A 27,903-nucleotide genomic window follows, 5' to 3' on the forward strand; every position below is an offset into this window, starting at 1 on the left:
GTTTCGTCACATGACCAGAGGCCAGCTGATCATCACGGAGAGAGTCGGACAAGATCACGACCATCAGAGCTCTAATCCTGCACGGAAAACAGCGGTTTCTCCCTGTTATATGTATAGTTTAATAAAATAGGACAGTAGCTAACACTTCAGTGTTAATCTAAAGGAAAGGGAAGTAAACAAAGGAACGTAAATATCGACCAAAGGACGAGAAGATGTCTGGAAAAGAGCGGATCGACGTTTTCCCCTCCAGAATGTAAGCAGCTTGTTTGGTAGCTAGGTGCTAACTCACTGTAGCATCTTAACCTGTCATTGTAATGCTGTTGTTCATTTATTGCTTCCAAGTCTTTGAGATTGACACATTCCTGCACATATCTGATGTGAAGTTAATTTAATCTCACATTAGGGCGATCGCAGTCTTTTTCTGCAGTGTGATTCATGCCTGAATATATTTATATGGTGTGTCAGGTTGCTTTTTAAAAGAGGAAGATTGCTTCTTTTTGTCATGTGATGTTCCTAACATGATCCCAGTGTGAGCTGTCAGTCTGAGGTGTCATACTGATCTGCAGGCAGTAAACATATTGACTGTAACTGTGTGTAACTTATCTACTAGATGTCTGTAAGCTCTAATCATTTTACCATATTGATCCAATCATGGCCACAAGTAACAGATAAATAGTTGAATTGTTTAGTTTCAAACATGATAGAAAAGACACAGAGCCGTATATACCAACAATACTAATTATATCTAGTATGAATTCACATTCAACTGTTTTCTCTGCTATATTAACCTGTTCCATGAAGCCAGAGGGGCCTGGTGAAGGGGCACTTCAGACCATCTGATAGGGCTGAGGGGGTTAATCAGAACCACTGATGTAGACTGAGGATCCTGATAATTGGCCTGGTAGTAGATAGTGGATTACAATAAAACAGGGCTGGGCGATATGGACCAAATGTCATATCCCGATATATTTAGGCTGAATAACGATATACGATATATATCCTGATATTTTTTATCGCAAATGTTCAGTCAAAGTCAAACCCAAATATGACACGTCACAAGTATAGTTTATTGAAACTATTAATTTAAGTGAACATAAATACTTTATGACAACAGGAGTACCTTTTTAAAAAAGAAAATCAAAGCTCCGTAAAGGGCATATTTAAATAAAAAATATCTTTAATAAAAATAGCCTATGAAATAAAATAGGCCAATCTTTCAATCAATGTATGCGATATGGTCTAATTCCATATCATCTGAAATAACAGGCTGTTTGTTTTTGCTCATGAGTGTCAAAGATTGTACACACCCTCCATAAAGATTTGAATCCTGTATATATATATTTTTTTATGTATTTGGTGAGATTCAAATGCAGAATACAAAATTTTTGTGTTTTGTTTTTGGGCCTGCAGGGCTCAGACCATCATGAAGGCTCGGCTCAAAGGGGCTCAGACCGGACGCAACCTGCTCAAGAAGAAATCTGACGCCCTCTCCATGCGCTTCCGTCAGATCCTCCGCAAAATTATCGAAGTCAGTCAGTGGTTTTACTTCTTTAATAAAGGGTTCCTATGGGTGCTGAAAATCCTTCGATTTTAATTTGGGGTTTTCAAGGTTTCACTGCTTGGATTTTGAATAAAATGCTTGAAATTTACATGACAGGTGCATCTCAATACATTAGAATATCACGGAAAAGTCCATTTCCAGTAGTTCAAGTCAAACAGCTCCAACCAAGTATTGAGTGCATACAGATGGACATACTTTTCAGAGGCCAACATTTCCATATTAAACATACTTTTAAAAATGGGTCTTTTGTAATATATATTTTTTGAGACAATTAATTTAAGGTCTTGATTAAATGTAAGCCATAATCATTATAATTAGAGGAAATTAAATAAATTAAGACATGAAATGTTTAATTCTGTGTGTAATGGATATATATAATGTGTTATTTCCACTTTTTGAATTGAATTACTGACATAAATAAACTTTCTATGATATTCTCGTTTATTGAGATGCACCTGTACATAGGATGCCAAGTCTATTTACAAACACGAGACACATATTTAAACATAAAACTTTGTTGTGTTTTCCTTTTAACTCTTAATCCTCCTGTAGAGTGCTGTCATAAAACATAATTTGGGTTGTTTATAGGACAATAATATCTCATTGCTTTAAAAATGCTTGACTTTGACTTTGGAGATGATATAGAAACACAGTTATTAACTGAAAAGTTTTCTAAACATGGCCCTATTTTATCCTTTTTACTGTAGACTAAGACTAAGATGGGAGAGGTGATGAGAGAGGCGGCCTTCTCTTTGGCTGAAGCCAAATTTACAGCTGGAGACTTCAGGTAAGAATCAGAGAGAGATCATGTGACGTGGCGTTATATTTAGTATGAGTGCATCTGTAGCTAACATCTGTAATTCTGTCCTCAGCACAACTGTAATCCAGAATGTAAACAAAGCTCAAGTGAAGGTCCGAGCCAAGAAGGACAACGTGGCAGGTTCGCCTAAAAAATCGAATCTTTTTTACTTTAAACAATAATAGTTGATGATTCAAGTTCTTACTTCTATGTTTTTCTTTCTTTCAGGTGTCACCCTCCCAGTTTTTGAACACTACCAAGAAGGCGGGGACAGTAAGTCGTGGTTAGATAAAATTGATTTTTGTAAAGAGTAAGTGAAAGAGTTCTCACCCTGGCTGTGTTTCAGGCTATGAGCTGACTGGTCTGGCCAGAGGAGGAGAGCAGCTCTCCAGGTTGAAGAGGAACTATGCCAGAGCTGTGGAGCTGCTGGTGGAGCTGGCCTCCTTACAGGTAGGGGGTGCTGTTACAAATATACTGAGGTTCATTCAGATCAGTTTTATTGCTTCTCAAGTGAAACAGACAACGCTGGAATAAAGATGAAACTACCCAACAGCATAAAGTAGTTAGTAGTCCAATATCAGGAATTAATGGGCAACTTGGAGGCCCACGTCTGGAGGGTGCCTCTACAATTCATTAATTCCTGATAATGGACACCTCAAAGGCCATTACTCTGCTTATACCTTGACCACCTGCCAGAAAAAAAATTAAGATCATTCATTTATATTTTCACGTGTTTTACAATCAAAATGTTAAGTTTTTCCCGAGCCATAACTCCGTTTCCCTGATAACACCTGAGGTTTTGACTAATACCTGGAACAATCATTACCATAGGAAATTCAATGGAAACATTCATCGCTTCAATAAATAGTACAAACTTTAGATATGACTTGACAATTAGAGATATTTCTAGTCCCCACAAACAAATGATGAACCATGTTGGCTGTAGCCTGAGGTAGGAAGGTGAATAGTTAATGCAATAACAGTAAACAGACAATTTCACTTTGTAGATGTCTGTTATTAGGAATTAATGGACACCCTCCAGCCAACCAGAATCCAGTATTCACCCAGACTGTGGTATGAATATACAGTCATTGAAAAAATTATAAGACCAATTTTTTTCTTCAATGTCTTGTTCATTTTAATGTGATATCTAGCCATTTTCCATGGTTTTCTTGATAATGATTTAGTTATTATCAAGAAAACGATGGAAAATGGCGAGATATCAGCCCTTAATCAAACTCTTATGAGCTATTTTTGTTGTTATCATTATATTTGTCCAAATACCTTTAGTTGTACCAGTAATTAAAATGAACAAGAAATTGAAGAAAACAAGAGTGGTCTTATATTTATTTCCATGACTGTAAATAATGCAACATTCTGGAAAGGACATACATTATGAATCTTTTTTTAAAAGATATATGTAAAGCAGATTTTGTTTATTTGCATTTAACATTTGTTTCATACCTGGAAACGTATGGTTTTTAACAAATTGCTTCAGTAAAAAAGAAATAATTAAGATATCCTGATACATACTTCTCACTTTCTGCCTGTAGACATCTTTTGTCACCCTGGATGAAGCCATAAAGATTACCAACCGCCGTGTGAACGCTATTGAGCACGGTAAATTCACAGTATAATACAATTGTTGATTTTTTTTCCCGCAAAGAAATACAAAGAAAAAGAAACTAATTTTGAACCCACTTTGCAGTGATTATCCCCCGCATTGATCGCACCCTCACCTACATCATCACAGAGCTGGATGAGAGAGAACGAGAGGAGTTCTACAGGTGAAAATCCTCTTTTCTTCTTTCTTGCTAACCCACGATTCCTTTTATAACATTGTAAATATTTCCTTGTGTGCCAGGCTGAAGAAGATTCAAGAGAAGAAGAAGCAGCTCAGGGAAAGGACAGAACTGGAGATCGCAGCCCGCCTGGCTAAACTGGGTCCCATCGCAGAGCCCAGCAACATGCTGACAGAGGAGACGGATGAAGACCTGCTGTTTGAGTGAATCGCTCTGAAAGGCAGACGAGTCACCGACTTCACCCAACATCCTATTTATTCTGTGCCTCTCAGGCCATGTCTACATATGTCCTTTGTTTTCTCATGCAAGTGATGGACGTTTGTTTTTTGTGTACTTGTCTGTGATGATTTGTTCTATTGTTTCAGTGCTGGAAGGTACTGTGTGTTTCCAGATCTCGTCACTGTACAGAACCGAAGTGTCGTCACACTTGGCTGTTTACCCACAAGGGAGTCAGATCAATATTATAAAAATAATCAAAATAATAAGAATATAAATATGTTTACACATGGTTTGTGAGTGAAATTAAAGCTGTGTGACTGATCAAGTTGTAGATATTTCAGGTTCCTCACAACAATAAGAGCCACTGCATGCTGTAAAGCGGTTGTAGATTTCGAAGTGTGTGTGAGTCTGTGTTGTGGAGGTTGTTGTTACCTCATTTGAGGATGTTCATCATCTCAACAGAAAACCCTAAAGTGACCCTACTGCGAGTCAACGAATCCCCATAAATAAAGATGTTATCAACCATTGTCTGTGTTTCTTGCAAAGATTACAGCAGTCTTTTACAGCTTTTGCACTCATTCAAAGGCTTTTTAGTTACATATGTAAAAAGAAAGGGTACTTGGTAAGTATGCTGGGTTCAAATTTCTTTCAACGTGCAGGGAAACATTTTGCCAAAGTCATTAGGTAACCCAGCTACATGAGGAATGGCAGCCATCTTGCACCACAATGCTACATTTAGCACATTGTTTTTAGTTATTGTTGGGCCTTGCAAGGGTTGAATTGGTGCATATCACATTATCATGTCTATATTATTATGTTAGTATAACACCAATATTACCAGCTGATTTCAGGGCTTATATTGCTTTTTTTAAGAGTGAGATTCAAGCACTTTCCAGGTGTCCAATCCAAATATTTCAAGACACTAGAAGCTTTTATAATCACATCTTAATTATTACATTGTATTACAGTACTGCATTTATTTATTATTATTGCATTGAATGTAATGCAATAATAAATTTAAGGTCACAGAATTCCCTTATATACTCACCTACATTAACATTTTGTTTATTAACCAGCTGTTAATAATCATGACAAAAACATAGTTATGTTTTTGTCATGATTATTTAATGCTTGTTAATTTGCGGAGTGGGTTTAAAAGAGAACATAAATAGCTATTAAGTATTATATGAAACAGATGTAGATGAGACACCAGATTATGTTGAAAATTAAGGATTTGTAAGGATTAGATTCAAATTCAAGCATATTCTTAAACTTGAAATATAACCATTAAAATCAAGCATTTCACAAACCCTGTGATTTAACACTACATAGCTCTCAAAGATTCTTTCTAAGACCGTGCTACTTCTAACAGGTTTCATGAAAATGAAAAAGTTGTTTTTCTGTCATTCTGCTGACAAATAGAAAAATCGAACCCACAACAAACTCTCCTTGACTGAGGTAATTATGTTCTAAAATCAATGCATTCAATATGTTCATGTTCACATATGAATCTGATTTTATTAACACTTTTCCAGAATTGTGCTTATGACTGAATAAGTACTTGCAAAGAAGCAACGCTGTCTGTTTGAGTTACACTAAATGAGAAGTTGTCTTGTTCATACAATACATGTATAAAAACAATCTCAGCAGTACTTTGCGGCATGATATACTGATAGTAATGATGACCAGCTAGAGACAATACCTTAGATTTGAGGTCTGTTGAGACATGAGACTACACAAAATAATAACGACACTTGTGTACAGGAAGTAAACCTCAAAACTTTGCAGAATACAGCAGTTTTTTCTAGTGTGTTTTTAAATGGAAGACGTTACACTGTAGCCACTTTAAAGAGATAGTTGTGATTTTTAAAAATGGAGTTGTATGATCCATAGTCTAGAGTAGATTACATTTTTACATTCAAACTCTGTTGGTTAGCCGCTACAAAAGTAGCTGTATGGGAACAGAGGCAGAGGAGAACTAACTAGTGGGCATAGCCAAAACACTCAGCTGCTTTCCAAAAAGTACTCAGTTGAAGCACGCCTTATGCTCTTTTTAAAGCCATCAGTACTGTACTTTTACAGCGCAGAACACGGGAGTTGCTGGTGTGCTGCTGCCTCCATCGGTTAGTTTGTCTGTCTTATTGTGTGAATTTTGTGTTTTCAAGGAATAGATTCACAAAAGCCACACAATAATAAAAAATTAAACTGATCAAGGCAGCGGTAGACCACCAACTCCTGTTTTCTCCCAGAAGTAAAATTGCTGTTTTGCTGATAACAGCTTCAGTTCCCCGAGTGTAAACTTAAACAGGGCTGTGTGACGCCAAGGTAAAGTGTCTAAATTCTTCTTAATATAATGTATGTTTAAATTGATAGACTTTTTTTAGGTGGCTAAAATACTTTTAGCGTCTGCCTCTGTCCTCTGTACTCCTGCCTGCTTCTCCAAACTGGGGAGGCGCCGACCGATATCTACTGTAGGTAATACACTGACTATGGAAAATGATCATACAACCCCACTTAAAAAAGTCCAAACAATCCGTTTAAGCACAAGCTTCTCTTCTGTTTGGTATCTAGACCACTTTTGGTTAACTGCTTTATCTGGGAAGCCTTTTTGTAAATGTGACAACAACACTCTCCCAGTTAAAGTGTACCATTTTGTATGTCACACATACACAAAATGCAACAATAAAATATTTGTCTAGAAAATATATATTTACATTTATAAATAACTATTAAGAATAGGATAGAAACATTTCTATGTGTTTGATAAATGACTTTGCATAAAACTGAGATTGATAATAAACACAAAGAAAAAGATCACCCACAAAGACAGACACAAACATAAAGAAATAAAGAAATGTAAGAAACTTGAGTCCATCCCTGCAACACGTGGTAAAGATCACCTCTTCTATCGATGAGGAGAATGTGCAAGTGAAAATCCAGTGACAATCAGCACTGTCCATCCTTCATGCTACATCTCCAGGAACATTCATCTCGTTTCACCCCTTCCTCCCCCGAGGCTCCCTGCAGTGACACCCTGTGACCTTTAGCACAGCCAGGAGGTGGGCACCCACTGTGGCTCAGTGTCCAGCTTGTCTATCAGCCTGCGCAGCTCGTGGAAAGCCTGGTCTGGATCCATGTTCACAATGGATGCATCAAAGAAGTGGCCGAAGTTGTGCTCCATCTCACGGGCTTTTTCAATAACCTCCTTTAGCTCTTCAGGCTGTGCATGGAAAAGGAAACATTACTTTTTAGATGATGATTTCTAAAATGAATAACCTGTATTGGTCACAAATCCTGAATGCTTACATGGTTAATATTTATTTTTTAATCATATGAATACTTTTATATCATTGGGATTAGCATCTGTTGTCTGTTTATTTATCTATATATTAATTCATTAAATGATGTGTGATGCTATATTGTTAGTTCCAGTGTATTGTTTAGATAACAGAGTTTTTGTTTTTTAGGAGACAAATCTATTAGTCGATTGACAGAATAATAATTAACTATCAATGACTTTTATTGATTCACTTCCGGGATTTTATTTTTATGGTTGAAACGCATTTATTGTAAGTAGCTTTGGGTAAAAGCGTCAGCAAAATAAATGTGATGAAATGTTAAAAAGTAATTTTTCATGCAAATAAGTAGCCTGTTTTTTTGTATATTAAACACAAAGCTGTGAGTTTTGGACCGGCAAAACAAGATATTTAAAGACATCCCTTTTGACTTTGCTATACTATTTTAGTTTCATCATTTTATTGACCAAACAATTAATCCATAAATCTTGAAAATAAACTTTGGTTACAGCCCAAATTTTTGCTCCGATAAAGACCCTGTAGACTCAAAACCTAAAAAGAGACGGCAACAAAAAAAGCTTTCAATATAACTTCTCTTGTTGCTGTGTCTGAAGAACATTATGTTTTCTGTGATAAATATTAAATGCTTGATTTTTCTTAATAAGTTGCCTTTGTTATGCAAATAAATGTATGCACCATGTACAAACTACGACATTTACAACATCCATATTAACTTAAATGACCGAAAAACACTGTGCTGTACCTTTGGTGTTTTCCCCTCTGTTGCCAGCAGAGTGCGCAGTCGTTCCTGAGAAGGAGGAGCGATGAAGATTACATAGGGCTTGAGGTTGGAGGATCTCAGTACCTGCAGTGACTGACAAGAGGAAGAACAGGGACATGTGAGCAGATGAAATGGAAGGAAATAAGGCAACACTAAAGCGTCTTCTTTTCTGACTATAAAAATGTTTGCTCCATCAGCAGTGATGAGTTTCTATCAACCGCAAAATAATGAGATTTATGTTGAGCATTTGAAAAGGCTCAATTATGATCTCAGCCACAATGTTCGAGATAAAGACAGAGGGATGAAAATTGCTTTGTGATTAACATGTTAGACAGAAACAATGTTGCTTTTCAGTCTCCTACCCTGGTGTGCAGACAGAGCAAACAGATGCGTCCAGAGTTGACGACATGTCGAACGGAGTCGGTGCTGGTGCCGTACAAGTTCTTCTCATATTCCCCCGACTCGATGAACTTCCCTGCCCCCAGGTCGGTTTCAAAGGCAGGCCGACTCACGAAATGGTACTCGCGCCCATTCCGTTCATGTATCCTTGAGTTTCTGGTTGTGTCTGAGCCATAAAGAAAGACAGATTATTTGATCGACTGCAAAAACTCTTCAAGTTATTTTGTACAAATGGGCGCTATCAAAAAAAAATACATGACAAAAATACAAACTTTTTACTTTATTTATAGTTCAACTTTTGAAGTTGTAAATTAACCCTCTGAACCAAAAAAAACGGCCAGAAGATTTGAAAGCATGTTTTCTTTTAAAAAATATTGGCAAAAGTACAGTATTTATCATGGATAGAAACTTCAAAACCAGAAATTAATCTCACCTTTTTAACTTTCAATGGTCCTTGAATGATGCATTAAAAAATAGTCCTTAACATAAAGATATTTTTTTTTTAAATTACTTAAATTTTGGTAAAATAAACAGTATGTGCTAACAAGAACCTGTAAAAAACATTAAATTCTGCGGTCCTGGGCGCAACTGGGAAGCCAGAATGACTCAGCTGAGACCAGGAGTCACATGACAAAAAATTCAGTGAAACTTCAACTAAACTGCAGGCTGTTTTACACAGAGCAGGGTGGAGAGGTCAAGAGAGGTTGTAATAAGAGATAAATGTCAAATTACGTTGATGAATATATGATTTTGCTTACGTGGAACAGCAACAGCAAACTTTTCCGGTTCGATGGACAGGAGCCTCCGACGCAGCTCATCATGGCCGCTGTTTGTCGGACCGATCAGAGCGATGGGGCGTTTACGGTTGGCAGGCTGGTGATAAAGTGACATCTCCTCATAGGTCAAGATGTCATCGTAGTCTGAAGAGACAGTTGGGGAGGGATTAAAGAAACAGCCTTGAGTCACAAATCCTTTCAGGCTCTTGGACTGCTGTTCTGTAACCAATTTTGACCTTTGACCTCCCTTTGGAGGCATGTGAGAGGTGATAATACCACACTATTATGCAATGGTGGAATGTAAATAAGAACATTTACCTAAGTGCATCATGAATGTTTATATTTTCTGCTACTTTAGACTTCTACTCCACTACAATTCAGAGGGAAATATTGTACATTTCACCCCATGAGATATGCTATAATTACCTAAAAGCTAACATATTATAATAACCATCACTAATAAGCGGAAAATTGATAGTTTATTACAATTTAATTAAGTTGTTTTACGTTAACCAACCATAAAATGATAACTAATAATGTTTAATAGTTATTGGAAATTCTAACATTTATATCATTTAACAGTTTATTGTTGCACACAATCTAATATTTTATTTACGACATTAATAATGTATACAATAACCAAATGATTTTGACTTGATTTCATTATAGACTACTGAGCACAACACTGTCACTTAAAAGCCCCATGTCTCAGTCCTCAGTCCTGACAATTGTGCTACTATAATGCATAAAGGTGGTGGTTTTGCAGATCGGTACTGATAACAGGTTGAGTGGTGGATGCATATTGAAGATAAACCCCTTCAATCATGCCTGATTATTAGGGAGGAAAAAAAGGGCTCAAAGGTAAAAAAATAAAATAAAATACAGATAGTTGTTAATATCCAAAATATTTACTGATAAAAAGTATAAAATAAAGTATTTAAAAATAATATAACTGATTAATAATTAATAAATATAATTGCAAAATTGCAAATCGCATTGTTTCACTGATTGGCATTGTGATATGCCAATTTGGTAGACGTTGCCCAACCCAAGCTAATTTACCTTTACTTCTTAACATTTTGAACGCAGGACTTTTACTTGTTAAAGAGTATTTCTACACAGTGGAATTGCTTCTTTTACATTAGTAAAAGATCTGAGTGGTTCTTCCACCTCTGCAATTATGTTATCATTCCAGTATTGGTGTAACAGTTTTGTCTTTGTCCTGCTTCACATTCAACCCTCTCAGCCACACAGCCTGCTACTGTTGCCCACTGAGCGGCGTGTGTGTGTTTGTCTGAGCGTATATATATATATGTGTGTTTAAATGTGTTAACCTACAACAAACATCAGACGCCCCTTCAAGCCATTTAGACACCTGCTAGGCACCTGTTGGCGCCTCCTCTGATCCCGTCTGCGGAGACGGGACTAATCTGACCTGTGACACACCGAGTCTGGACAAGCTGCTGCTGCGAGAGTGGCAAAACATGTCAACTCCGGGTAACGTGTGGGGTTAACACTGACCAAGTGTGGACACTTGGAAGCTGCACAGGACATAGACAGTCTCTTACTGTTTGTAAATGAGAAGCGACAACTAGAGTCCTGTGGGTTTACTGTGTAGCTTCTTGAGAGCTGTTGTTGAGGAAAAGGGAGCACATTCTCAAACCAGCAACCCACTGCTCAAAACGTCTTCTAAAAAGACACAGCGAGACAAAAAAGAGAGAGAAAGCAGAGTCTTACCACTATTTCTGCTTATGGTAGATGTGCTCTTCTTCCTCAGTTTCTTGCTTTTCTTTGCATACCAAAGCTTCCCTAGAGACATGACAAGTCAGAAATGTTTGCTTTTAAAATGGTATTATCATTTCAGTTTGTTACAACCATCTAGACACCACAAATTCTATTTTTATGTGAGTCAGGGTGGATGCAAAATGTTTGCAAATTATATCTTGTATTTTCTCACTACATAAGTGTGTTTTCAGCATTTTACCTTGTTGCTCTCGACTCCTGTCTGTTATAGTTTTCTTCAAGGTCTCTCTCTGTTGCTGGAACATTTTCCCTGAAATGGAGAAAAGCAAAGATAAGTAGCTTTCCGGCACTATATGTACATATGTTTTTAAAATGTATCAATTTGAAAATTTTGATTGGTGTTGAATAACATATCTGTATTACATGCACTAGACCTCGACGCTCAGGAGCTGAAAACTGCAAACATTACCAACAAATCCAAAGCTTTTTTTAGGCCTAGACCTGTATTTCATAATCTCCCTAAACTTTCCAAACATGTTGAGGAAAAGGCAGAAAGAGGGCCCGCTTTCCATTTCCAGTACTTAACCTCATTTACTTCCAGCCACAACAGACGTGGTTCAAAGAGTAATCACCAATAATTCTCAGGTGTTTGTTTTAATCAGCTTGATGTGCCAGATGGGTGGCGTTTCCTGCCAGAATGGTAGTGCCAAGTTTGTTATTAGTCACAAACAATTTTTAAGTACTGTGACTGTATTCTGAAGTGCTACAAGGGACGGATGAGAAGTCCTGTGGGGTTTACAAATTTTTAATACCCTGCTGTCAAGTATCGTAGTTCATTTAATGTGTATCATGACTGTTTATCTTAAGACATAAGCCAGAGATTAGTTAAATGTAATTAACACAGGTTTAAAAGTTGCTATCATGCAGATGTGAATCCTTAATGTACTAAAGACTATTAACTTTGTAACTTTTTTTCTCTTCTTCTGGCAGTTCAGCCTTTTAATTAACTCAAGGCGGCTCAATACAGTCTACAATGTGTGTGACACATTTTGGTAATTATTCAACATTATCGTCTATTTGCACATTTCTGCTTTATCAACCAAGTGACCTTGTTCTGAAAACAAACCATCGTTTATTTCAATGCAACCTCAAAGACCCTCATTTACATGCAACTCCAATTTTGTTGCTGCTTCCCTCACATTTTTGAGCCACATGTATTTTACAGATTGTGGAAAAAAAACAAAAAACAGGCAAAATTTTAAAAAATAAAAATATGTGGGTCAGTGACAATTAAAAGTCGGAAGGATGAGTAATTAAAAAATGTTTTAAAAACATATTTTTTAAGAAGAATGTGTCAGGTTTGTAAAAAATGTCAATTTGAATTTATGTGGTTTTCATTTAATCTGAAATTACATTTGCTTGAAAAACTACAAAAGAATGAGACATTTTTAGATATTTTATCAATCTACAGTGTATGTAAATATACTCACAAAACAATGACTTTTAAAATGTCACATGAAAATACATTTTATTGAAATTATGACAAAATTTGAATTTTGGGCTTGTTTTTTGCGAAAAAATAAGCATGACATGCTTAACATGTTTTTTTTAAACAATCTTTGTTTTTGTTTTTTACATAATTTGTCAAAAAAAACAGATCCATGTTAGTACACTGCAATAGAGAGTTATATTTTCATCCACATTAGTTTTCTTGCATATTATATATTTTGAATAATACTGGTGACACTCTTCAGGAGGATGACTTAACTGTCTCATAATTAACTATAATATTCAGAAAAGTTGTTTTCTATTGCTGTTATTTAATGTTTACTAGTTCTGATGTAAGAAAATGGACAACTAATGAGCAGGGTGTTTTGACTGAGAATTTAACCCTTTTAAGGAGGTTTAGTTATTTGGTGAACTGTAAGTGGACACACCTGATATTCTTTTGTTTTAATAGTTTGTACAGTGTCTTGTAGTTAAATATAGTTATATAAAAAACATATAAACGCAACAATTATACATTTTACCATACCTGTATGATTAATCTAGATTTCTTGTATTGGTAGCTGTTTGTCCTTGCACTTGTTATGTGAACTTATGAAGCAACAACTTAAATATTGATATTCAGCCCTGGTCTGATCCCTACCTGGAATGAGTCCAGCCAGAGGCTGATTGTCCTCATCTCCGTCCCTGTAGGCCTGCCACCAGTTGGGGTCGTCCTGGCTGATGACGTGGAGGATGTCTCCTTTCGTGAAGGAGAGGCCAAGCTCCCGACACGGCACGAAGGGGTCATCGGAGGGGTCGTAGTCAAAGTAAGCCCGTACGTGCATCTAAGGACAGGGTTTACAACGTCAAGGTTGGCATTGCATGCATGCACACACACACACGCACATACATATCATTAGAGACTTACCACAGTCTGTCTGTGAGGGGCAGGTTTAATCTGAGAGCTCGGGATGAGGAGGAAGGTCAGAGTGCCGTGCATTTGTTGCTGATGGAAAAGATGAGAAGCAATGAATTAAACATGACAGCGATCACATTTCCATAAAAATTCAATTTTACTGACTGTATTTACCTCAAACCTTTAGTTTTATTGCTATGCAAGTGGATGTATATTCTACAGCTCAGGTATTTATGTTAATTACATTTAAATTGGCACTGAAAAAATATGTTGTTTTTTTTAGAAATAAATGCAGTGAGTGTTCATGTCTATATTGAACAACAAAAATAAGTAGTGAGAGTGAAACCTACAAACACTATCAACAACAACAACCACCTAATGAGATTTCTGAGGCATGGGCTGAACATGTTTGTCAAATTAATTTTGTGTTCAAAGAAGATATGCACTGTTGGTGAAACCTAATGTCATCACCTATCGTCTATTTCTGAATCAATTCTCCCATTTAATGGGATTTAATTTGCATAATTTCAGTTTTGAAGACACATTTTATATTACAAAAGAGCTTTTTTTCCATTAACTTAAATATTTTTAAATACTTTTATTTAAACAAAGTTGCAACACAGTTATTTTCCTAAAAAAATATTTTATGAAATACATGTATTGTATACATTTCTAGTCCTCACCAGTAAGTCATGGACTTCATTGATGTGTTTTCCGCGAATGGACACGCCGTTGATTTCTAGGATCTCGTCTCCCTCACTGAGAAGGCCGCTCCTCTCCGCTGCTCCACCTTTCACCACGCGACTCACCACCACGCTGTCCATGTCGTTACGTACTGTCGCACCCTGATGGCCACACACACACACACAGACACACACACAAATTAAACCAGATCCATATTTTCTAAAACTGACAGTAAACAGAAAGATATAGGTCTAAAAGCAGAAGGAGAGGAAACAGTTTGAAAGCAAAGAAATATGTCACATTCGGTGAACATCATTGTGTCATTGCCAATGTTTTTACATTTCCCTCCGGAGCTCACAGTGACAGGCATTTTGCTGCCCTGTTGGTTTGCGGGTACAGTGACACTGACACACCCAGATGATAAATGAATGTGGTGGAGCATGGTGAAGCAGAGGGTAGAGGCTTTTTACGACACTCACACAACACACACTTGACAACAAATAACACAATAACACAGATGTCTTTGTTCATCATTCTTTTTGTTGTTCCTTTAAATAACTCAACATTTACAAAGCTATCCTTGTTTTGGCTGTGCAGCAGTGAAAAACATACAGAGATGCACTGTGTGCAATAACACAAGGTCGTAGCAGTGACTCAGAAAGACTGATGGTCTCACCAGTGGAGTGTCGCGAGCCTTCTCCAGCCGCACCAGTTTCACTGTCTCTCCGAGGTACTGGGTCACAGCTTCCTCTGCCAGTTCCTGCCCTGCCACACTGTCATGGGCCTGCATCAGTGCCTGCCACAAAAAACAAACACAGAGACGCACATAGAAACAAACAGTACGGACAAACGGAAGTTGTACGAAGACAATAACAGACAAAAAACGCAGACAGAAAAATAATAGAGGCAGCGTGAGGTAGAGAGAACAAATGCATGAAGGGCTTCTGATTCTGCCTGTATAAATATATAAATGTCAATCCTTTGTATTGACTATGGTTGGCATACAGATAAAATTATAATAAAGTTTATAGCAGGCTTTACAACATGTAGTTGGTTGTTATTCTAAAACCTTTGGTGCAACATCTTTTTTGCTATCATGCCTCGAGCTGCTGGAAACGTCTGTGTCAGGATCTGAGGGTAGTTGGTATTGCTGACAGACATTATTTTAAATTATTTTATTTACTTATTATATGAATATATGAAATATATGGGATATTGTATTTGATCTGTTATTTTGTTATAATCAATATTATTATATATGTCTGTCCCTTTTATCAATTTTATTTGTCTTTGTTTTCTCTTTTTAATCTATTCTTATCCAGGTTTAAGTCTAGTTTTTATTTAACTTTTTTTTTTTAATTATTATTATTATAGCTTTTTATGACATTGATGAGATTTTATCACATTTTATTTTACCGGCAGATTTTTTTTTTCTGATCTTTCGTCTTTTTTTTAAATCTAGTTTTTATTTCACTTACTGTCACTACAATTACTGTAACTATAATCATTTTAAATATTTTGCATGAATTGGTCTCAAACTTTTTGTCTTTTATGGTCTACACTTGTTCTGTCTTGTTATTAGCTTCTCATTCATCTGTGAAACACTTTGTACTACACTAACGTGTATAAATGGTGCTGCATAAATTAAGTTAGATTTTTTGATTGATTGATAACGTAATAAGCATGTGTCAGTGAAACGGATAAAAAAGAACATACTAAAAAAATTCAAAATGTTTTTCCTTAAACCTGCATCTGCTACCAGAAGCCTACCTACCCCTCATCTTTTTTAACAAGACCAGTCAGCAAACCCACCTCTAAGCCAGAAATAATACAGAGATTGCTCCTTCACTTCATTTAACGTGACAAGAGCTCTGTACCCCACAATTAATAACCGTCTGTCCAAATTAGTTTCTCTATCCTGCAGCAGAGGGGACCTAAGAGAGCGGAGGCCGGGCTAAGCTTTGGTGTACACACAATCCGTCTTAATCTCCACCTGTATTTAGGAATCAGGATCCACCGCCATCAATCATCAAGCACCTATGGCTTCCCTGCTCTTGAGGAAACGTCCTAGAAAATGGTGAACTGGAAGACAGGCGGACTTGAGGGGGCTCTGTTCCTCTCACACATGTAGCTGTGCATTAGTTCCGTGTATGTGGTTGTTTATCTGTGCAGGCTACAGGGTGACTCTTGTGATCCTCTGCTCCCTGCAGAGAAACCAACATAATCTGTTCCACTTTCTGTGCCACAAGGCAGGCTCACATCACATCATACTGCCCCCGCTGACTACGTGGATCCAGCTCAGTGGGGTTAACAGGGCAATGAGAGAACTGGTTGTTCACACAGTCACGTGGGTCAAACATCAGACCGCTGGCACTCCCCTGTCAGAACCCTCAAAATAACCATAAAAACACAGCAGCGTCACCCACCTGAGGCCTTTTCTCACCTTACTGCCTCTCTAATGGACGGTGATGTCGGATAATGTGCCAACTTTTTTTTTTCTACAGACAAATCACTGAAGCTTAAACTGACAAATATAGAGCACTGGCTGTGCAGTTTTAATGTGTTTTATTCTTTTCATGTTCACATAGCAAATGCTTAACAGATGCACATGTGGCTAAAATCAAGAGTGTAAAGTTTGTGACTCCTAACAGAACTAAGGCAGCGGCCTGCCTCTACCTGTGATACAAATTGTTTCTGTGAATGTGGAGCACATCCTGCACATATTTCTTATATATAAATCTTTTTTCATTATACTGTGAACATATGCACATTATTTAGTTATTGTTTTGCACATCCTGAGTAAAGCTCTTCATTTTAGAATAAAATATTCTACATATATTAACTGTACATTTCTATATTATATTTGCAATTTCTCTTTTTTTGTTTATTGTGATTGTTATGCAGAAGCACAACACCAAAGCAAAATCCTTATATTTGAAAACCTACTTAATAACCCTGTTTCTGATTCTGATAGTAATAACTAAACAGCTAGATGCTTGAACAAGTGAACAAAGAGAAGTAAAGTTTCGTAGCATAGGGCTGCCCACAACACCACAATAACCTTGCTCATAATTGAAGATTCAAGTCACCACACTCCTTTGACAAAAACTGTAATTTTGTCTGGCAGAACACAGGAGCTGCGGTTTTGTGTTATGATGTGACTTTGGTGTTTTAAAGGGTTAGCTGGGATTCACCAAAGTCACACAATAATACAAACAAACTGTGATCGAGTGAGCAACTCCTGTGTTCTGAGGTAAAATGGACTGTTTTTGTCAATGGAGTCATGTGAGAGCATAGAGAGCATAGATAATGGCAATCCCTATCTGAACTTTCCATTTAAAATACTTGCTCACTTTACCTACACTTCCTTTTGAATTTAGTTTATGTTTTCTTTTAAATTGTTTCTATTCATGTCATAACATCATGATGTAACTCCATTATTTTAACATCTTAGATCCTCTCATCTTAGATTTTTTACACCCAGTGTCTCACATTATTGAAGGTTAAATATGAATTTATCTTGAGTAAACTACTGAATAGCATTGCAGAGAAATGGTAAACTAACCAAAGCTGCAGTCTGTGAGAACAAACACAGATAAGCAAATCAGCAAGATCTTTTACATTCATCATTGCCTTTTTTTCTTAATTAATTTCAAAGAAATTGACATGCACTGTGCAGCAAAGAACGCACCAATCATGCCGTTTCATTACCAAGAGAGCCGACCCACATTACAACCTAATTTACATAATAGCCTTTCCTTCTTCACTAGATTAATCTTTGGAACAAGACACAGACTAGTTAACCTTGAATATAATGACTTTTGCACCCCCTTAAATCACGTAACAACAGATAGAATTAATTCATCATAAAATACATAGTCTGTAAAGCAAACAACTGCCCTGCCCAAAAGTCCTTGAGCTTAACAATCAATTCCTGCCAGTTCAAGAGACACAACCTCATGACTTTTCTCCATACAGTACCTGCTTTCTATCTTTCTTTTCTCATTCATTCTTTTCTGGTGTACTCTATCATAACGGAGCATTCCTTCATCTGATCTGCATTTTATCTCATTACTTATGATGACAAATGATTTCAAAGAAGAAACTGCCCCTCAATTACCTTTGAGCTGTTCCCCTTTATAATGGACTATTATATACTTAACCCTGACTTCTGACCTCCCAGCGGAAGGTGCAAGAGAAACAATTACCCTATTGGAATAAGAACAGTATAACAGTAATTATGTTTTCATTATCTCAATTATCAGCATATCAACTAAATAAATGAGTTGGGCCGTAAGGTTCTGCTAATCCTCTGTGATGTCGTCGTATTATAATATCATTGGTTATTACTATAAAATCAGAACTAGTAAACTGACAACTGACCTTAAGATGAGGATTGGTGAGCAGAGCCTTGAGCTCCAAACCCTCCTTCTGTTGGCTGGACTGGAGAATCTTCTGGACCTGAACAGAAACACACACAGACCTACAGTGAGGTAACTGTCACTAAGAGCTATATAAATGAAATAATATTGAATTAACTTACAAATGGGGTTAAGTCAATCACAAATAAAGCGTTTTGTACTAATTTATGTGAATTTGTGAGAATACTGCATTGTATTTCTGAAAGATACAGAATTAGTTGATCCAGCCGGGTGGATATGAGAGACACACCAGGCTTTGACATCTTTCTCTCTCCGTTTATTGACTATTTCTGTTGCTTTTCATGTAGATAACCATGTGCAGCACGATGAATGTCTTCCAGGAGAGACTGCCTAAAAATGTAAGCCCAATATTTAACAACTATTCTGACATCATCCCTTGTTATAATGGCTAGTATGACCAGGTTGCTCGGATCAGGCAGATGATTGGAGCACCATTGCTATTGTTGTAATCCTTTAGTATAATAAAATTATGAACTTTACAGTGATCCTACAGAAATGTGTGTTCAGGGTATCAATTTACACCATCAAAGCTGTGTTGTTTATATGAAATCTAAATCTGTTTTAAAACTAAACATATACATTAAAAAAGCATGTTACACCCAAACAAACTAAAACACATTTCACAACAGGATTCATTTTCATTGTGTGTGTTTCACATTGAATGTTGTATTAAACCTGATTTAATCAAGACAAACTTGGAAAGCACCAATCTAAACTTCAGCGCTCTTTTCTCTTTCATGGTCTTTCAGTCTTTTCCACCCTGCTCCATTTTCCCCTTCCTTTCTGTTCTCCTTTCTTCTCCTCTCTGGTACATGGTTCTATTTTAATCACTTGGTTCTTGTGTTGTCATTTAGAGGGAAGATGTTATTGTTTGTGGTTTGGAGTGGGTACTGAATCATAACAGTAGGTATTTTGGTGCTCTGTTATTCAGTTTTTCTTCCTCTTCATTGCCTGTTTGGAGCTTAGTTCATCCATTACACTAATCGAAGGGCTCACTAACAAGGTGACGCACTTTCCCCTCCCCCCAGCAGTGCTTCGCCTCAGCCCACACTGCTGTAAGCTGCTGGAGTTTCTTTTTCTAGCCGCCCAGATCCTGGCCTTCTTCCTGCGGTGTGCTGCACTGCTCAGCCTGCACCAAGGTCTGCTGGGAGATTAGTTTACTCAACAGCCAATCTGAGTGTCACACAGCACAGCCACTTAGTTTAGACACACTGCAGCTCAAATTATTACGCGTTGTTAAGCGCTTCGGGAGCTGTGCCCGTTGGGTGAGTGCACACACTGATTTACTGTACGTAGGACGACAATGTGTGTGTGTGTGTGTGTGTGTGTGTGTGTGTGTGTGTGTGAAGCAAAACAGATCATCTCACCAGCCCCTCTATCCTCAAACAACTCCTGACAACACTGGAATACAGATTTTGTAGCAGTACTGCTTGGTGTCCTTTGAATGAACTCTAGCAGCCCGTTTCTTCAAAATAAGGTTGACTCTTACACATCTAGCCATCAGCTAAAAATCACACTGCACCATTCTTACTGTGCTGAAAAGCCTGTATTACATTCTTTCATGTTACACCTATCAAAAGTTGACACTAATCCTCATGAAGTGCCTATTGTGGGTGTAGCCTGTCATTGTTGTATAGCGCTTCTACCTAATTCATAGCAAACCATATCACAATTTCTGTCTTTCTACAGAGACCGAGCTCTGTGTGACAGGCTGCATTTGAGCAGTGAACGTGAGGAGGTTCGGCTCTGCAGGGACACAAGTCAATTACTGTCGCTTTGCTTCAGCAGAGACCAACCGGCTTGTATTTTGTCATCGAGGAAGTCAGATGTGGCACATTCTCACCGAATCAAACCTGAATACTGAGATAGTTTCTTGCTCTCTGTCACTTTCTGTACCGGGCTCAGGAATCAGCACTGTCAACTGTTAATTAATGGGGAAGGATTATGCTCATTTTCAGGTTCATATTTTTGTATTTTTAGTTTCTACTTGAAGATTTTTTACATGCTTCATTTCTCTCATACTGCCCATGGCTGCTTCACCTCTTTTCACCCTCTGCCTGAGACTATCTATTTTAGGGATTTTCTCTTTAAGCCCCCCTCCCAAAAAGTCCACCCTGATTAGTCAGTGTTCCCAGAAACAGTGGCACTTTTTTAACCAAGAATAATCACCAATAAAAGCTTCTAAATGTATGTAATGTGAACACTGCAGTAACATCCCCAGAGCAGATTACAATATACAAAAATATACTCTCTTGCAGAGAGTAGAAAAAACTGAAATGGGATTACTTTTACATACATCTAATGCATTATTTTGTCTGTTTGGCCACGTCGAATATAACACCTGACTATGTGATATTATATATATGATAGAAAATAAGGAGAAGCATAATAGGTCCCCTTTAATGAAAAAACAGTGATTGGTGGATTGGGGACAACAACAAATGTATTAGTTTATTTACAAACCAGTGGAACACCAAACTATATATTTACACTTTGGTTCATGGCTTCCTTGTCCATCCCATAAGAAAAATGTCATCGTACCCTCTTTTCACCCTAATTCTTCAATTTAAAATTTTCTACCTTCTGCCTCTTCTAACTTTTTTTCCAGCTCACTCAATTTCCATGCATGGCCTGGATCCAACAAATCCCTCATTTTTGTTTTCACTCACCTTGTTAACTACAAGACAATTTACATTTCATAATTATTCAGACTGGCACGGGCTGTCTTTTGGGCAGCTTTGTTGAATTAATCATTACCGCAAGCAAAGATTTTTCATGCTTCATTGAGTTGGTTCAGACACTTCACCCACAGAGGTACTTGCCTCTAAATATAAGCTTAATGTGGTCCAAAACACAAATTGCCAAATACAATATAAGCGCCTTAATGCCTGTGTGCGCAAACTGCCTCCTCTGTGGAGACCACTGCTCACCTCATAACAGATTTTGTGGCATAGTTAAAATGTCTAAAAATTAAAGTGAGTTTAATTATTATTCTGGGAACAAGTGAGTCCCTGATTCATTTTCTCCTGGAGCTGCTGATACTAAAACCACCTACATTTACAAAACTATAAGATCCAGCAGTATAAACTACATTAACAGTTGCTGATGTAATACAATACCAAGGCTACTACTGAGCTCTTACTTTTCAATAAATGTTCATACTGCAACAAAATCAACTTCAACAAGTTGCTTTAATATGGCCATTATGCATACCTCCATGCAGAGATCCCCTGCTTGTGCTGTGAGGGGTGAGGTGGGACTGACTCTGGTCATCTGCTGTGACACAGCACTGTAGATAGTGTAGGCATTCTTGAAGTCCTCCTTGGCAAGCAGCTGCATGATCAGCTCCACATCCTGCTGGCTCTGTGCATCACTCAGGCAATGCTTCGCCCACTTCAGAGCCTGCAGCACCTCCGTCAGGTCTGAGAAAGAGGCAGAGATGGTGAGGGGAACAGCACAGGGAAATATAGGGGCAAGTCTGGCAGGAATACTAAAAATGCTAAGAATTATGGGTGTGCTATAAGAAATTATGTTTGGAGTTGTATGTTAAGTCTAGGGAAACACGGATTTTACCCTGCAGCTTGCTGAGGTGCAGTGCCTGCCTGCCTGTCCGCACCTGTCTGACAGGTGTGTCACTGTGTATTTCTTAGAACTGCGGTGGAAGATTTCCAGTATATAAGAGTTCTCTAGAATTCTGATCCACTTGAATCTTCATTTCTATTCAAGTCAAACTCTGACTTTGAGTAGCTGCAATGTTTACACTGGAGATTTATCACAGCAGACAGTAAGGGATACATTTAATAGGATTCATTTTCTGCAACAACTAACCACTCTACAGTCTACAGTTCATCGTGTATTCGATTGAGATGAGCAGATTTCATAGTTGAGAAGCCAGGGTTACCCAGCACCAATATCTAAGTAATCCTATACAATAATTATAGCATATATTTAAGGTAACCCTAAAAAATGCATGTTCAAGATCACAAAGGTATCTCAGACAAGGTGTGCTGACACATTCAGACTGACTGCAAATGTGCGTTTATCATAGATGCACTAGAAAGGGGTCTGATGTAAATTTAATGGCCACTTTCTTATGTACATCTTGAGGCAGATGGGCTAGAACAGCAGAAGACCACAACGCCACTTTATTAGGTACACTTAAAAGTGGCCTAATGGAGTGTATGTGTATGTATGGCTTAAATTAAAAGACATTGAGCAAAAAATAAAAAAAATCAATACAGTACATTCAACCAATTGTGCTAAATGATTGATTGATTCAATAAAGAATAATGCCCATTTTTTCTAATTAATTTGTGAACACAATTAATTAATTAATTATTTAATTATTGACAAGCACTGATACGTTGTCCACATGAAATAGTACAAAAATATCTTATGGACAAATGCAATACCTTTTCCATTATCAATATACATTTAATCATAAACGTTTTTTTCCTGTGGCAACTGATGGCCTCTGTGCGCTTCAGTGTTAAAGCCAAGACACTAACTAGTGGAAATAGTGCACAGCCTCCAAATAACATCACCCTCCTCCACTACCTCCCTCTGTTCTGGCCCTTCAATAGTCTTTGCTTTTAGTCCTTTTGTTTTTCACACAAATTTTGTAAAACCTCACAACTCCCTCTGGTTCTCTGAGGTCGAGATTGCTCCCCTCCTTTGTGACCTTCTTTTCTCCTTCCACCCTCTTTGACCTCAGTAAAGACCTTCTTCCCCTCGCTGGCCTCCTTTTCTCTACTCACCGGCTACAGGATCCTGGGAGCATGTGTCTTTGGTGGCCTTTTCCTTTCCTTCAAAGGTGGGATTGTCAATGCCCACTTTGGGGTTCTGTGACAGCTTCTTGAGTCTCAGTGAAGCGTTGGGGTCGATGTCGTGCTTCCCCCTGCTGTCCTCCTCTCTCCTCTTCCTCAGCTCCTCCTGGTAGTGCTGAATCCGTTCCATGTGGGCACTACTGTGTGGAGATTTGACAAGGCTACTTTCCTCCCCTGGACAGTCCACCGCCCTCTCCCTGTGGCTCTTGGCCTGACCAGAGGCCTCTTGCACATAACCGTTCATATGGGACATGATCATCCCTGCTGCAGCAGCATACAGCTAAAACAACCCCAGTGTTTACTGAGATCTGCTTGAGTGATATAAGGTACTGCTCAAATCAGAGGCCATAGCACGCCAGCGGAGGATGTCGTCCTTTGTGTTCGTTCAGTGATCTGTGATCCTGAAATACAAACAGAGAGTTAAAATGGATTTCCCTTGTTGTATTAAGCATATTTTATTTACTTAACTTTATACGTTCTTAAGTGGTAAAAAAAAAAAAAAAAAACCTTTTCTAACCAGAATTTATAAAAAAGTTTTAAATAAAGGACTTCCCTTGTTGACTGTCACTTTTATCACACTCTCAGGAAAAATAAGCAGACGTCGGGAGAGTTTCATTGACAGATAAGATAGGCACCAGTTTGGCTGTTACTTCGACAGTGACTGATTGAGCTTAATAGACAATACTAAAGACGTTGAAGAACTCTGTAGCCTTGGTTGCCAACACATTACTTTATTTTGTTATACCTTAGAGGCAGTGAAGGGCAAATCAGAGGTTATTTCATCTTCTAAAATATGCACTTTGTTTATTGTTTATATCTTGTAGGGCTATTAGAGGATATCATTACCATTACCTGTGCCAAGGAGGTCATGTTTTTTTGGTTTAAATGTTTGTTTGTCAGCAGGATTATAGATCAACTACTAGGCTGATTTTCATGAAACTGGTTGAAGTGTATAGAATGGACCAAGTCTGAAATCAATCTAAATCACAAGGCAAATACATTCATTCATTATTTTTCACTTTTGTTCATATAATAATAATTCAATGGCAATTTAATTATTTAATCATTTAAGGAATTGACAAACTTCAACTTAAAAAAAAGTGGAGCCAATGCCTGTCTTTCTAATAGCCAGCAGGGGCAGACTCCACTGGTTGCAAAAATAAGTCTAACTGTCTTATCTTAATTTCAGCAAAAGTAACTTGTTGGTGCCTGGTGATCAGGGCGAGCATTCACTCCTACCTCCTCTCATCTATCACACCGCTAATCTAACTCCTGACATGGAAAGCTCTCTGGCCTCAGTCACCTAAAATCCCTTCAGTTCAGCATCATCCAGCCATTGGATTGGGTACCTGTCCCTAACTGTCCCGTCCTCGTCAACAGCTTAATCAAAATATCCATTGTAGCCTATGTACCGATGCCCATATAAAAATACTGCGCTTGAATGTGATGCCTGACATATAGCTATTACTATCTGATCTTGCCTTGTTGTAATAGAGATGAATTATAATCTATTTAAGGATACTAGTGTATTCATCCGGATTAGCACATTTGGTAGTAAAACAGTGAGAAGTTTACTTTGAGTTTATGTTAGTTGGGTTTAAAAAAAACAACTAAATCTATATTCTATAACAGAAGATCAAACAGTCATTGAGTGAGGAGTGAAAGTGTGCAGGCCAAAAATATAGCAAGCCATCATTCAGATAGGCTAAATTAGCTTCTGTTTAAACACCATGCAGGAATTTAAGTAGTGCTTTATTTCTCCCAACCTGCTACAATGCAGGCTTTACTCATACCTGAAACCTTCAAGTACCAAAAGGATAAACATTGGCTTTGTCACTGAACGTCAAGTCATATTGTCAGTCATACACACATGTCACCAGCCACCTTGTGCTAGCCCTCCCCCTCTTCTACCTACTCCCCACAGCTAATTACGTTTAGCAGGTCTATCCCCCGGCTCTTGGACCAATCTCCCAAACCCCTCCCCTGTGGAAGCATTTAGCTACGTTTAGAGTGGCGGTGTACGGCTGACAAACAGCAGAGACTGCCAGCGGGCCATCTGTTCCTGTGGGCTTAATTAAGCCTTGGATCTCATGCCCTACTCGGTGGCTACAACAGCACTGGGAAGGATGCTGGGATGGGACAGAGGGACTTGGGTAGAAGGAGGGGAAATAATGGAAGTGCACACCACCATCTAGACTTTAAACAAACTAGGCAATAGTTTGGTGTCAGATATGTTGAACAAGTTAAGAAGATTAAAAAAGGTGGCCTATTCAGTAAATATAAAATGCTTGCCAAACAACAGAGGTAGAAACCATGCCAAATGAAAAGGATCTCAGCAGAGTTGAAGCTAAAGTTGGGTGAAAGACCTCTGTTACATTTGAAGGAAAAAGAACAACATAATATAACCCAGATTTTCTTGGGATGCTGTGTAAAACGTAAATAAAACAGAATGTATCACATTCAGAGTTCAGCGTTTCTATTTACAAAACAAAAGTTTATCAATTTGAATATTAACCTCTTAAAACCTACCTGCCCCTGTAGGTTAAGGGGCAGGGGAAGGGCTTCGATTAGACAAATATTATTTTGTCACAAGCCAAAGCTTATCACAGAAGAACTGTAAGGCCAAAATGTGTGTATGAGACATCATTTGAAGGGTAACATCTTCTTATTTGCACAATTACAGATGTGTTTGTTTAGCATGTGGCTTAAACACAAGTAAAACTACATATGTTTACAAAAACAAAGTCCCCTTCTGCTTTCTATACATTTAACAGTGTCCCAACTTTTTGGGAATCTAAGTTGCACTAACCTGCCATTCTACAACTTCACTTTTCATGCTCCTCACTCTGATGTACAACAAATGCAGAATGTAAGAGTGTAAATAGAACTATCCAACCTTGATAACAGTGCTGTTACTTGACTTATATGCAAAACAATGTGTGGTGAAGACAACTCCAGTAGTAGGGTACTCTTTCACTGAAGAAGACCATGAAATATGGTTGAAAGATAACCATTCTTAACATTTGACTATAAACAAACCAATCCCACTATCATTTTTAAAGCCAATGTAGTAATGTCTGATTTTTCACATATATCCTCAGTCCTCCCAACTAAGATGTATAGTCCATGAAGGAGATTTATTTTGACAGCCAGTACAACACAAAAACATACAGATATATACATTGCATCATATAGACATAAACAATAAACAAAATCTTTACTATGGCTTGGAATGTCAGAACAGCAAAACTCTTCTCGCCAAAAGTAAAAAGATCCACCCACTCAGTGAGTTGTTGATATTAGGATTTGCTCAGAAAAAAAGTATTTGTATGTATGTATGCATCAGTTTCAGCTCATAAAGTAGAAGTCATTTGTTATGCTACTAGAATTAGTCATAATTAAAGTGAGGTTGACCACTGAAAGTCACCTAAATGGTAGGTGAACCGAGTTTCAGTTGGTTTACCCTCCACCACCAGATCTCTCACTGCAATTAGCTACACAGAAAATAGAAATATTCAAGTCATAGTTTTGTGGTTTAAGACAAGCTGCTGGCTTGGCTTGAGCTAACGTTAAATTAAGGCAGACGTATTTCAGTGAGTCTTCAGTGAGGAATTAGTCTTTCTTGTTGAGAATGACTAACTGCCAGTTTTGAGCAACTTTACACACAAGGAATGATATACCTCATTAATACTGATACATCTCATTAATTTTACAGTGCAACAGCAGCTTGTAAACTTGTTTTAACAATAGCATCCAAATTAGCTTAGCATCCTGGTCCCGCTAACTGCGTAGCTTAAAGGTTAGCTGTCCCGTAACAGACTGTGTGTACTTACCACTTCAAAGATAGCCAGCTGACTGGGTTTAGGTGAGAAGCGGTTATTCCTTTATACTCCAACGCTATGAAAATGGCGTTTTATTCACACAGGGGAAGTAGAATGTCTCTCCTGGTCGTCACAGGACCTTGTTTAGCCGCTGCAGTGAGTTGATTCCAGGCACAGTCGGGACACTTGTGGCCATTGCTGTGAAACTGCGCCTGGTGTGTTGAGCCGTCTCCCTGGCAACACCGCGGCTCCACGGCGCCCCCCTCTGCCAGACACGGAATTACAACATCTCCCAAATTACAGCCAGTTTAAATACGTTTTGAATGCAGGACTTTACTTGTAGTGGAGTC

At 37.9% G+C, this 27,903-nt stretch overlaps 2 protein-coding genes across 2 annotated transcripts; one reads left to right on the plus strand and one right to left on the minus strand.

Moving 5' to 3' along the window:
* The first annotated feature begins 7 nt into the window (after positions 1 to 7).
* On the plus strand, positions 8 to 4,908 carry atp6v1d (ATPase H+ transporting V1 subunit D). The gene is made up of 9 exons (XM_059356611.1): positions 8 to 253; positions 1,411 to 1,528; positions 2,269 to 2,348; positions 2,434 to 2,501; positions 2,589 to 2,633; positions 2,707 to 2,810; positions 3,914 to 3,980; positions 4,069 to 4,147; positions 4,225 to 4,908. Exons 1-9 carry the CDS (start codon positions 213 to 215, stop codon positions 4,367 to 4,369), a joined length of 747 nt encoding a protein of 248 aa, XP_059212594.1. The 5' UTR covers positions 8 to 212; the 3' UTR covers positions 4,370 to 4,908.
* Positions 4,909 to 5,852: 944 nt separating this feature from the next.
* On the minus strand, positions 5,853 to 27,748 carry pals1b (protein associated with LIN7 1, MAGUK p55 family member b). The gene is made up of 14 exons (XM_059357127.1): positions 27,566 to 27,748; positions 23,664 to 24,133; positions 22,120 to 22,328; positions 18,848 to 18,925; positions 15,141 to 15,248; positions 14,464 to 14,625; positions 13,793 to 13,870; positions 13,526 to 13,709; positions 11,618 to 11,686; positions 11,371 to 11,442; positions 9,616 to 9,777; positions 8,821 to 9,023; positions 8,441 to 8,551; positions 5,853 to 7,601 (listed from the first exon to the last, which is right to left on the minus strand). Exons 2-14 carry the CDS (start codon positions 23,989 to 23,991, stop codon positions 7,425 to 7,427), a joined length of 1,941 nt encoding a protein of 646 aa, XP_059213110.1. The 5' UTR covers positions 23,992 to 24,133; positions 27,566 to 27,748; the 3' UTR covers positions 5,853 to 7,424.
* Between the last annotated feature and the right edge of the window lie 155 nt (positions 27,749 to 27,903).

The sequence above is a fragment of the Centropristis striata genome, chromosome 18 (genome assembly GCF_030273125.1).
Source record: "Centropristis striata isolate RG_2023a ecotype Rhode Island chromosome 18, C.striata_1.0, whole genome shotgun sequence".
Lineage (NCBI taxonomy): Eukaryota > Metazoa > Chordata > Actinopteri > Perciformes > Serranidae > Centropristis > Centropristis striata.